This window comes from Ylistrum balloti, unplaced genomic scaffold (assembly GCF_031769215.1).
Source record: "Ylistrum balloti isolate Yb309-2 unplaced genomic scaffold, AGI_CSIRO_Ybal_v1 Utg370694, whole genome shotgun sequence".
In the NCBI taxonomy this organism is placed as follows: Eukaryota; Metazoa; Mollusca; class Bivalvia; order Pectinida; family Pectinidae; genus Ylistrum; species Ylistrum balloti.
Window position 1 is genome coordinate 20,642 of NW_026782417.1, and position 12,478 is coordinate 33,119.

General features: G+C 40.2%; 1 protein-coding gene across 1 annotated transcript; it reads left to right on the top strand.

Moving 5' to 3' along the window:
• Positions 1–7,148: 7,148 nt before the first annotated feature.
• Positions 7,149–12,133, top strand: LOC132557557 (perlucin-like). The gene is made up of 5 exons (XM_060222053.1): positions 7,149–7,506; positions 10,073–10,167; positions 10,882–10,969; positions 11,324–11,549; positions 11,856–12,133. The coding sequence occupies exons 1-5, from the start codon at positions 7,158–7,160 to the stop codon at positions 11,878–11,880; spliced, it is 783 nt and encodes a 260-aa protein (XP_060078036.1). The 5' UTR covers positions 7,149–7,157; the 3' UTR covers positions 11,881–12,133.
• Positions 12,134–12,478: the final 345 nt, after the last annotated feature.

Below are 12,478 nucleotides of genomic sequence, written 5' to 3' on the forward strand. Positions count from 1 at the left end.
CCTTGATGGAATGGTATTATTGTCACAAGTCACAGCTGGTCTTCATTGAATGCTATCACTGATACAAGTCACTGCTCTCCTTCAAAGAATATCATTGTCACAAGTCACTGCTGCACTTCATGGAATGGAGGGTAGATGTACCGCGGTGAGAATATCATTGTCACCTGTCCTGAAGGGTAGATGTAGGGTAGATGTACCGCGGTGAGAATATCATTGTCACCTGTCCTGAATGGTAGATGAAGGGTAGATGTACCGCGGTGAGAATATCATTGTCACCTGTCCTGAAGGGTAGATGTAGGGTAGATGGAATAGATTGTCACCCGCGGTGAGAATATCATTGTCACCTGTCCTGAAGGGTAGATGTAGGGTAGATGTACCGCGGTGAGAATATCATTGTCACCTGTCCTGAAGGGTAGATGTAGGGTAGATGTACCGCGGTGAGAATATCATTGTCACCTGTCCTGAAGGGTAGATGTAGGGTAGATGTACCGCGGTGAGAATATCATTGTCACCTGTCCTGAAGGGTAGATGTACCGCGGTGAGAATATCATTGTCACCTGTCCTGAAGGGTAGATGTAGGGTAGATGTACCGCGGTGAGAATATCATTGTCACCTGTCCTGAAGGGTAGATGTAGGTAGATGTACCGCGCGCGGTGAGAATATCATTGTCACCTGTCCTGAAGGGTAGATGTAGGGTAGATGTACCGCGGTGAGAATATCATTGTCACCTGTCCTGAAGGGTAGATGTAGGGTAGATGTACCGCGGTGAGAATATCATTGTCACCTGTCCTGAAGGGTAGATGTAGTGTAGATGTACCGCGGTGAGAATATCATTGTCACCTGTCCTGAAGGGTAGATGTACCGCGGTGAGAATATCATTGTCACCTGTCCTGAAGGGTAGATGTACCGCGGTGAGAATATCATTGTCATCTGTCCTGAAGTATGATAGATGTACCGCGGTGAGAATATCATTGTCACCTGTCCTGAAGGGTAGATGTACCGCGGTGAGAATATCATTGTCACCTGTCCTGAAGGGTAGATGTACCGTGGTGAGAATATCATTGTCACCTGTCCTGAAGGGGATGTAGGGTAGATGTAACGCAGCTGAGAATATCATTGTCACCTGTCCTGAAGGGTAGATGTACCGCGGTGAGAATATCATTGTCACCGCGGTGAGAATATGAGAATTGTCACCTGTCCTGAAGGGTAGATGTACCGCGGTGAGAATATCATTGTCACCTGTCCTGAAGGGTAGCGGTGAGAATATCATTGTCACCTGTCCTGAAGGGTAGATGTAGGGTAGATGTACCGCGGTGAGAATATCATTGTCACCTGTCCTGAAGGGTAGATGTAGGGTAGATGTACCGCGGTGAGAATATCATTGTCACCTGTCCTGAAGGGTAGATGTAGGGTAGATGTACCGCGGTGAGAATATCATTGTCACCTGTCCTGAAGGGTAGATGTAGGGTAGATGTACCGCGGTGAGAATATCATTGTCACCTGTCCTGAAGGGTAGATGTAGGGTAGATGTACCGCGGTGAGAATATCATTGTCACCTGTCCTGAAGGGTAGATGTAGGGTAGATGTACCGCGGTGAGAATATCATTGTCACCTGTCACCTGTCCTGAAGGGTAGATGTAGGGTAGATGTACCGGTGAGAATATCATTGTCACCTGTCCTGAAGGGTAGATGTACCGCGGTGAGAATATCATTGTCACCTGTCCTGAAGGGTAGATGTACCGCGGTGAGAATATCATTGTCACCTGTCCTGAAGGGTAGATGTAGGGTAGATGTACCGCGGTGAGAATATCATTGTCACCTGTCCTGAAGGGTAGACGTAGGGTAGATGTACCGCGGTGAGAATATCATTGTCATCCTGAAGGTTAGATGTAGGGTAGATGTACCGCGGTGAGAATATCATTGTCACCTGTCCTGAAGGGTAGATGTAGGGTAGATGTACCGCGGTGAGAATATCATTGTCACCTGTCCTGAAGGGTAGATGTAGGGTAGATGTACCGCGGTGAGAATATCATTGTCACCTGTCCTTAAGGGTAGATGTAGGGTAGATTTACCGCGGTGAGAATATCATTGTCACCTGTCCTGAAGGGTAGATGTACCGCGGTGAGATGTCACTGTCCTGAAGGGTAGGTGAGAATATCATTGTCACCTTCCTGAAGGGTAGATGTAGGGTAGATGTACCGCGGTGAGAATATCATTGTCACCTGTCCTGAAGGGTAGATGTAGGGTAGATGTACCGCGGTGAGAATATCATTGTCACCTGTCCTGAAGGGTAGATGTAGGGTAGATGTACCGCGGTGGTGAGAAATGTATGAGAATATCATTGTCACCTGTCCTGAAGGGTAGATGTACCGCGGTGAGAATATCATTGTCACCTGTCCTGAAGGGTAGATGTAGGGTAGATGTACCGCGGTGAGAATATCATTGTCACCTGTCCTGAAGGGTAGATGTAGGGTAGATGTACCGCGGTGAGAATATCATTGTCAGCTTTCCTGAAGTGTAGATGTACCGCGGTGAGAATATCAATATCATTGTCACCTGTCCTGAAGGGTAGATGTACCGCGGTGAGAATATCATTGTCACCTGTCCTGAAGGGTAGATGTACCGCGGTGAGAATATCATTGTCACCTGTCCTGAAGGGTAGATGTAGGGTAGATGTACCGCGGTGAGAATATCATTGTCACCTGTCCTGAAGGGTAGATGTAGGGTAGATGTACCGCGGTGAGAATATCATTGTCACCTGTCCTGAAGGGTAGATGTACCGCGGTGAGAATATCATTGTCACCTGTCCTGAAGGGTAGATGTAGGGTAGATGTACCGCGGTGAGAATATCATTGTCACCTGTCCTGAAGGGTAGATGTAGGGTAGATGTACCGCGGTGAGAATATCATTGTCACCTGTCCTGAAGGGTAGATGATGTAGGGTAGATGTACCGCGGTGAGAATATCATTGTCACCTGTCCTGAAGGGTAGATGTAGGGTAGATGTACCGCGGTGAGAATATCATTGTCACCTGTCCTGAAGGGTAGATGTAGGGAAAATGTACCGCGGTGAGAATATCATTGTCACCTGTCCTGAAGGGTAGATGTAGGGTAGATGTACCGCGGTGAGAATATCATTGTCACCTGTCCTGAAGGGTAGATGCTGGGTAGATGTACCGCGGTGAGAATATGATTGTCACCTGTCCTGAAGGGTAGATGTACCGCGGTGAGAATATCATTGTCACCTGTCCTGAAGGGTAGATGTACCGCGGTGAGAATATGATTGTCACCTGTCCTGAAGGGTAGATGTACCGCGGTGAGAATATCATTGTCACCTGTCCTGAAGGGTAGATGTAGGGTAGATGTACCGCGGTGAGAATATCATTGTCACCTGTCCTGAAGGGTAGATGTAGGGTAGATGTACCGCGGTGAGAATATCATTGTCACCTGTCCTGAAGGGTAGATGTAGGGTAGATGTACCGCGGTGAGAATATCATTGTCACCTGTCCTGAAGGGTAGATGTAGGGTAGATGTACCGCGGTGAGAATATCATTGTCACCTGTCCTGAAGGGTAGATGTACCGCGGTGAGAATATCATTGTCACCTGTCCTGAAGGGTAGATGTACCGCGGTGAGAATATGATTGTCACCTGTCCTGAAGGGTAGATGTTCCGCGGTGAGAATAATATTGTCACCTGTCCTGAAGGGTAGATGTAGGTAGATGTACCGCGGTGAGAATATCATTGTCACCTGTCCTGAAGGGTAGATGTAGGGTAGATGTACCGCGGTGAGAATATCATTGTCACCTGTCCTGAAGGGTAGATGTAGGGTAGATGTACCGCGGTGAGAATATCATTGTCACCTGTCCTGAAGGGTAGATGTACCGCGGTGAGAATATCATTGTCACCTGTCCTGAAGGGTAGATGTAGGGTAGATGTACCGCGGTGAGAATATCATTGTCACCTGTCCTGAAGGGTAGATGTAGGGTAGATGTACCGCGGTGAGAATATCATTGTCACCTGTCCTGAAGGGTAGATGTAGGGTAGATGTACCGCGGTGAGAATATCATTGTCACCTGTCCTGAAGGGTAGATGTAGGGTAGATGTACCGCGGTGAGAATATCATTGTCATCCTTAAGGGTAGATACAGGGTAGATTTACCGCGGTGAGAATATCATTGTCACCTGTCCTGAAGGGTAGATGTAGGGTAGATGTACCGCGGTGAGAATATCATTGTCACCTGTCCTGAAGGGTAGATGTAGGGTAGATGTACCGCGGTGAGAATATCATTGTCACCTGTCCTGAAGGGTAGATGTAGGGTAGATGTACCGCGGTGAGAATATCATTGTCACCTGTCCTGAAGGGTAGATGTACCGCGGTGAGATGTAGGGTAGATGTACCGCGGTGAGAATATCATTGTCACCTGTCCTGAAGGGTAGATGTAGGGTAGATGTACCGCGGTGAGAATATCATTGTCACCTGTCCTGAAGGGTAGATGTAGGGTAGATGTACCGCGGTGAGAATATCATTGTCACCTGTCCTGAAGGGTAGAGGTAGGGTAGATGTACCGCGGTGAGAATATCATTGTCACTTGTCATGAAGGGTAGATGTAGGGTAAATGTACCGGGGTGAGAATATCATTGTCACCTGTCCTGAAGGGTAGATGTACCGCGGTGAGAATATTATTGTCACCTGTCCTGAAGGGTAGATGTAGGGTAGATGTACCGCGGTGAGATTATCATTGTCACCTGTCCTGAAGGGTAGATGTACCGCGGTGAGAATATCATTGTCACCTGTCCTGAAGGGTAGATGTACCGCGGTGAGAATATCATTGTCACCTGTCCTGAAGGGTAGATGTAGGGTAGATGTACCGCGGTGAGAATATCATTGTCACCTGTCCTAAAGGGTAGAGGTAGGGTAGATGTACCGCGGTGAGAATATCATTGTCACCTGTCCTGAAGGGTAGATGTACCGCGGTGAGAATAGAGTTTGGATTATGATTATGTAGACATGTCAGTATTTTGTTGTTTCTGCCCTAGTTTTATTGAATTAGAGTTTGGATTATGATTATGTAGACATGTTGGTATTTTGTTGTTTCTGCCCTAGTTTTATTGAATTTGAGTTTGGATTATGATTATGTAGACATGTCAGTATTTTGTTGTTTCTGCCCTAGTTTTATTGAATTAGAGTTTGGATTATGATTATGTAGACATGTTGGTATTTTGTTGTTTCTGCCCTAGTTTTATTGAATTAGAGTTTGGATTATGATTATGTAGACATGTCAGTATTTTGTTGTTTCTGTCCTAGTTTTATTGAATTAGAGTTTGGATTATGATTATGTAGACATGTTGGTATTTTGTTGTTTCTGCCCTAGTTTTATTGAATTAGAGTTTGGATTATGATTATGTAGACATGTTGGTATTTTGTTGTTTCTGCCCTAGTTTTATTGAATTAGAGTTTGGATTATGATTATGTAGACATGTTGGTATTTTGTTGTTTCTGCCCTAGTTTTATTGAATTTGAGTTTGGATTATGATTATGTAGACATGTCAGTATTTTGTTGTTTCTGTCCTAGTTTTATTGAATTAGAGTTTGGATTATGATTATGTAGACATGTTGGTATTTTGTTGTTTCTGCCCTAGTTTTATTGAATTTGAGTTTGGATTATGATTATGTAGACATGTCAGTATTTTGTTGTTTCTGCCCTAGTTTTATTGAATTAGAGTTAGGATTATGATTATGTAGACATGTTGGTATTTCCTAGTTTTATTGAATTAGAGTTTGAATTATGATTATGTTGCCTGCCATGTTGGTATTTTCTTTATGTTTTTGTTTATATGGATACCCTTTAAAACGCATGCGCGAAATTTTATTCCCTCACATTTCACCAACCAGAGACAGCAGCGAGTTATCATCCACGTAAAAAATAGTATATACAATGTATTTGCTCTAAATTATCAGAAATCGTGTCTTTTAGACCGATTCAGAATTGTGGTCATATTATTGTTATTAATGATGTTTTACAAACACTAGGGGTTTTTTTGTATCAGATTCAAAATGTGTATTATAGTGAATACTCTTTTGGTTGAAACGATATCTATTCTACATAAATCGCTTAATAATTAAAGGAAATGAGGGCAAGCGTTAATTTTGGACAGATTGTCAGTGAGTGATCTCTATTTAAGTAAACTGTAACATATTTGTTTACATCAAATTATTATATGTTAAATATGTTTCTTGTATATAAGATATCCAAGTATTTGAATGCATTCTAATCCACATTACGTTATAGACAATTTGACACTACGATCACGTGGCGAATTTCCTCAACTTTCTTCTTCTGAGATTTCGTACTGGTAAAAATATGGTTGTTCATATTTGCGGGGAATTTATTATCGCTATATCTGTGGTTAACAAGAAAGCGCATCAATCAATACCCAGCAAATATTTAGCATAACATTCACTCGAATTCTATTTTTGATATCAAAGATATGATACTGTATTGTATGTCTTAACATCGTGTAAATGTGTCGGGTTTATATCTGTAATCAGTGATATCATACTGTATTGTATGTCTAAACATCGTGAAAATGTGTCGGGTTTTTATCTGTAATTAGGGTTATCATACTGTATTGTATGTCTAAACATCTTGTAAATGTGTCGGGTTTGTATCTGTAATCAGGGATATCACACTGTATTGTATGTCTAAACATCGTGTAAATGTGTCGGGTTTGTATCTGTAATCAGTGATATCATACTGTATTGTATGTCTAAACATCGTGTAAATGTGGCGGGTTTGTATCTGTAATCAGGGATATCATACTGTATTGTATGTCTAAACATCGTGTAAATGTGTCGGGTTTGTATCTGTAATCAGGGATATCACACTGTATTGTATGTCTAAACATCGTGTAAATGTGGCGGGTTTGTATCTGTAATCAGGGATATCACACTGTATTGTATGTCTAAACATGGTGTAAATGTGTCGGGTTTGTAGTTAATGATGGCTCTGTTTGGCATATTTCCATTGTGCTGACCGTTAATTTCTTCCTCCCTTATTATTAAAAGCACGGATGAGCACTTCCGAAAAGGCTCGTAAACTGGTTATAAAAACGCGTCCATCAGGTCTGCCTGCCTGAGTAGTCAGTAAAATCCGGAGTGATGTTGGCAATGACACGTGCCTTGTTTATCTTCATCTTTATCCAGATCGATGTCACTTATAATCAAAATATTCTTCCCGAACACCAAAGACGTCACTGCAATGCGTTGAAGACAATGGATATCATGGAATATGCTATGCCCGAGATACGACGCATCCTACGGCAAGATGCAGCAAATCTCGAACGCAAACTCAAAGAAGATTTCGGAAATCTCGAACGCACCCTCAAAGAAGATTTTGGAAATCTCGAACGCACCCTCAAAGAAGATTTCGGAAATCTTGAACGCACACTGAAGGAAGATTTTGGAAATCTCCGAGATCAATATGAACAAAGATCGTTTCCGCTAAAAGGTACCACTTTATTTTCGTCCATGCGTTTACCGATGAAATTTCCCCTAGGTAAAACTTCTAGGTGCCAGTATGAAACAGTCATGCTATATTAAAAAAATATAGTGCAATCACATTTTATCTTATTTGAATTGTCCGTATGATAGAAACTGCAATTTGATGATCTATGATTTCAGTTTGGTTATCTATAAACTGCAACACACCAGGAATTCTATAGTTTTTTCTCTGTGACATTTTCAATTTCTGATAGCAGATGATTGATTGTTGATGTGACCTTCACTTCTCCGCTGTAATCCCTGATAGATATGAGTTACGTCCCCTGATCGATTCTCGATCCAAATTCATTGTACACGCCATCAAATGTGTGATACAATATAAAGTTAATTGTCATTATATATTTGATTTTAATTGTTACATACGGAAAGCTCGCTACGAAATATGTATAACTCTACTATATTGTTGTAGGTAGTATTGTACTGACCTGTCCTAAAGGTTAGGTGTACTATAACTATACCTGTTTGTTGTAGGTAGTATTGTACTGACCTGTCCTAAAGGTTAGGTGTACTATACCTGTCTGTTGTAGGTGGTTTGTACTGACTTGTCCTAAAGGTTAGGTGTACTATAACTATACCTGTTTGTTGTAGGTGGTATTGTACTGACCTGTCCTAAAGGTTAGGTGTACTATAACTATACCTGTTTGTTGTAGGTGGTTTGCGCTGACCTGTCCTAAAGGTTAGGTGTATTATAACTATACCTGTTTTTGTAGGTGGTATTGTACTGACCTGTCCTAAAGGTTAGGTGTACTATAACTATACCTGTTTGTTGTAGGTGGTATTGTACTGACCTGTCCTAAAGGTTAGGTGTACTATAACTATACCTGTTTGTTGTAGGTGGTATTGTACTGACCTGTCCTAAAGGTTAGGTGTACTATAACTATACCTGTTTGATGTAGGTGGTTTGCGCTGACCTGTCCTAAAGGTTAGGTGTATTATAACTATACCTGTTTGTTGTAGGTATTTTGTACTGACCTGTCCTAAAGGTTAGGTGTACTATAACTATACCTGTTTGTTGTAGGTGGTTTGTACTGACCTGTCATAAAGGTTAGGTGTGCTATAACTATACTTGTTGTAGGTAGTATTGTACTGACCTGTCCTAAAGGTTAGGTGTACTCTAACTATACCTGTTTGTTGTAGGTGGTTTGTACTGACCTGTCCTAAAGGTTAGGTGTACTATAACTATACCTGTTTGTTGTAGGTGGTTCGCACTGACCTGTACTAAAGATTAGGTGTACTCTAACTATACCTGTTTGTTGTAGGAGGTATTGTACTGACCTGTCCTAAAGGTTAGGTGTACTCTAACTATACCTGTTTGTTGTAGGTGGTATTGTACTGACCTGTCCTAAAGATTAGATGTACTATAACTATACCTGTCTGTTGTAGGTGGTATTGTACTGACCTGTCCTAAAGGTTAGGTGTACTATAACTATACCTGTCTGTTGTAGGTGGTATTGTACTGACCTGTCCTAAAGGTTAGGTGTACTATAACTATACCTGTCTGTTGTAGGTGGTATTGTACTGACCTGTCCTAAAGGTTAGGTGTATTATAACTATACCTGTTTTTGTAGGTGGTATTGTACTGACCTGTCCTAAAGGTTAGGTGTACTATAACTATACCTGTCTGTTGTAGGTGGTATTGTACTGACCTGTCCTAAAGGTTAGGGGTATTATAACTATACCTGTTTTTGTAGGTGGTATTGTACTGACCTGTCCTAAAGGTTAGGTGTACTATACCTGTCTGTTGTAGGTGGTTTGTACTGACTTGTCCTAAAGGTTAGGTGTACTATAACTATACCTGTTTGTTGTAGGTGTATTGTACCTGTCCTAAAGGTTAGGTGTACTATAACTATACCTGTTTGTTGTAGGTGGTTTGCGCTGACCTGTCCTAAAGGTTAGGTGTACTCTAACTATACCTGTTTGTTGTAGGTGGTTTGTACTGACCTGTCACAAAGTTAGGTGTACTATAACTATACCTGTTTGTTGTAGGTGGTATTGTACTGACCTGTCCTAAAGGTTAGGTGTACTATACCTGTCTGTTGTAGGTGGTTTGTACTGACTTGTCCTAAAGGTTAGGTGTACTATACCTGTCTGTTGTAGGTGGTTTGTACTGACTTGTCCTAAAGGTTAGGTGTACTATAACTATACCTGTTGTAGGTAGTATTGTACTGACCTGTCCTAAAGGTTAGGTGTACTCTAACTATACCTGTTTGTTGTAGGTGGTTTGTACTGACCTGTCCTAAAGGTTAGGTGTACTATAACTATACCTGTTTGTTGTAGGTGGTTTGTACTGACCTGTCCTAAAGGTTAGGTGTACTATAACTATACCTGTTTGTTGTAGTTGGTATTGTACTGACATGTCCTAAAGGTTTGGTGTACTATACCTGTTTGTTGTAGGTGGTTTGTACTGACCTGTCCTAAAGGTTAGGTGTACTATAACTATACCTGTTGTAGGTAGTATTGTACTGACCTGTCCTAAAGGTTAGGTGTACTATAACTATACCTATTTGTTGTAGGTAGTTTTGTACTGACCTGTCCTGCAGGCTGGGTGTACTATAACTATAGCTGTTACCTGTTTTCCAGCACTCGTACCACATGGCGGGATGGAAGGGTAATGTGTGAACAACAGGGGGCTGTACCAACTTAGAAAGATATAATTTCAAATCAAAATTTGTTTTGTAATATCAGTCAAATATAATGCTATTAAAATTCTATTCAATTAAAAAGACAACATCTTTTACATATAACATCAATCGATATTAACAATGTCATAATTAATCCACATACATTGTAATTAAAAGATTTTTTGTGGAAATCTGTTTGTTTTATCTGGGTATTATATATTCTATGCTCACTGCGTCTGATACTGGGTAGGTTTGAAAACATGTATATTAATCTGAATAAGTTAAACATATTCCTTTATCATCCGAAACAAAGTAATGTCAATAATGCAAATCATAACTTTGTTGTCTCATGATGTGTATGCTATTTTCAACATTTCAAAAAACTTCTGTTTTATAAGGCAACGTTTTTATAGATGATAACAAAAGAAGGCTTAAACCCTGTTCGCTGTCATTTTAATAAAACAAAATATCAAATACAAACACATAGATCGCTTTCAATTATCTGTCCGATCACGTTTGTATACCTGAAAAGTTTCTACATTAGGAAAAATAGACCCAGGTCCATATATCCCGAACTGTGTATTGGGGTATACCAATACATATTACTGAAGTCATCTGATTAATACGGACGTAAAACTGATATTGATTGGCAATATTAACTTTAAATAATTAAATCTGATTGACTTCCAATTTAAAACAAGGGGGACTGCCAATCTAAGGAGGCGTATCTAGCGGAGATCTTGAGCGAAGAGGAAAATAACTTCGTCCAATCAGAATTGCGGAGAATCAGTAAGAAAGGTTTATGTGCTAATATTGGTGTCGTTTTTAATTAACATCGTAATGATCATATTTCACCAAAAACCCTGTACCATTATTGATCAGCTGTTACACTTGTAATATATGCAATAATAGTAAAATCAAAAGTGAAAATAGAAATAGTTCTACCATGGTGTCCTCAAAATTCAAACTTCAGTTCATTGTTTTTGTTACATTCATGGTAAATTAAACTTTCTGACATTAGGAGTAATACATACTTTTCCCTTATATATAACCGTTTCCGTGCGCTCTCTTATCACTTTTTCAGTTGTTTGTTGAAGGCATGTATTGATCATATTTACTATTTAAAAATCTGGTAATTTGTAGAAGAACCGGAGCCCCGGATCTACTCCCTTGGAGGCACGGATATACACAGTGAGGGTGTCTGGCTCTGGGTAAGCACAGGAGAAAGGATTGGATTTACAGACTGGGGACCAAAGGAACCGAATAATCAGAAAGGGAAAGAACACTGTCTGACAATAAATGGATTCTTGGACTATAGGTGGAATGATGATAATTGTGCTAATGAATTCAACTGGATATGTGAAAGAAGGTAAATAATTTCTAAAAAGTATTGTAAGATATTAATTCTCTACAATTATACATTTACTGCTAGCAACTCTCATTTACTCTACAAACGCGTGACATTACTTGCTTACAAAGCTTTGATTGGAATTTTTTTTTAATTATTTTTAAAGCAGATTTGACGTTATATTGCTATTTTTATTTCTTTTATCGAACAAGCCAACCTTCCAAATGTTAACAAATCACGACGTTCGTCCTTTAGTGACAAGTGTTAGGCTTAGCTACAGGTCTTTATCGGAAATACTTATGTGTTCATCATTATTTTTGTTTCCAGTGTCGTTGTACAACCATACCTGTGAAGAGAGAGAAAAAAGCTGGGAGAGGATACTTCCGCTTTGTTTTCGTATTCCAACACATTCACATACTCCTTCATCAACGTGTTGATATCAATTTAAGGCGTCGTTCAAATAGGAATGAATTAAACAAATATACAACAATGTCTTTGTAAATCTTAAACAAAAGGCTGTAACTCTTTACGATATTCTTTCAACTGCAAATTTCAACGTCAATCAAAGAAAATCGGGATTAAACTTAAAATCTAAAACAAACGAAGTGAAGTGTTGTTGCAATCATATTACAAACAGCCTCGACAGTGCTTCAATGATTCTATAAACAGCCTCCACTGTGTTACAATTCTAATATAAACAGCCTAGAAAGTGTTCTGATTCTAGTATACATAGCCTCGACAGTGTCCTGATTCTACTATAAATAGCCTCGATAGTGTTCTGATTCTACTATAAATAGCCACGACAGTGTTCTGATTCTACTATACATAGCCTCGATAGTGTTCTGATTGTACTATACATAGCCTCGACAGTGTTCTGATTCTACTATAAATAGCCCCGACAGTGTTCTGATTCTACTATAAATAGCCTCGATAGTGTCCTGATTCTACTA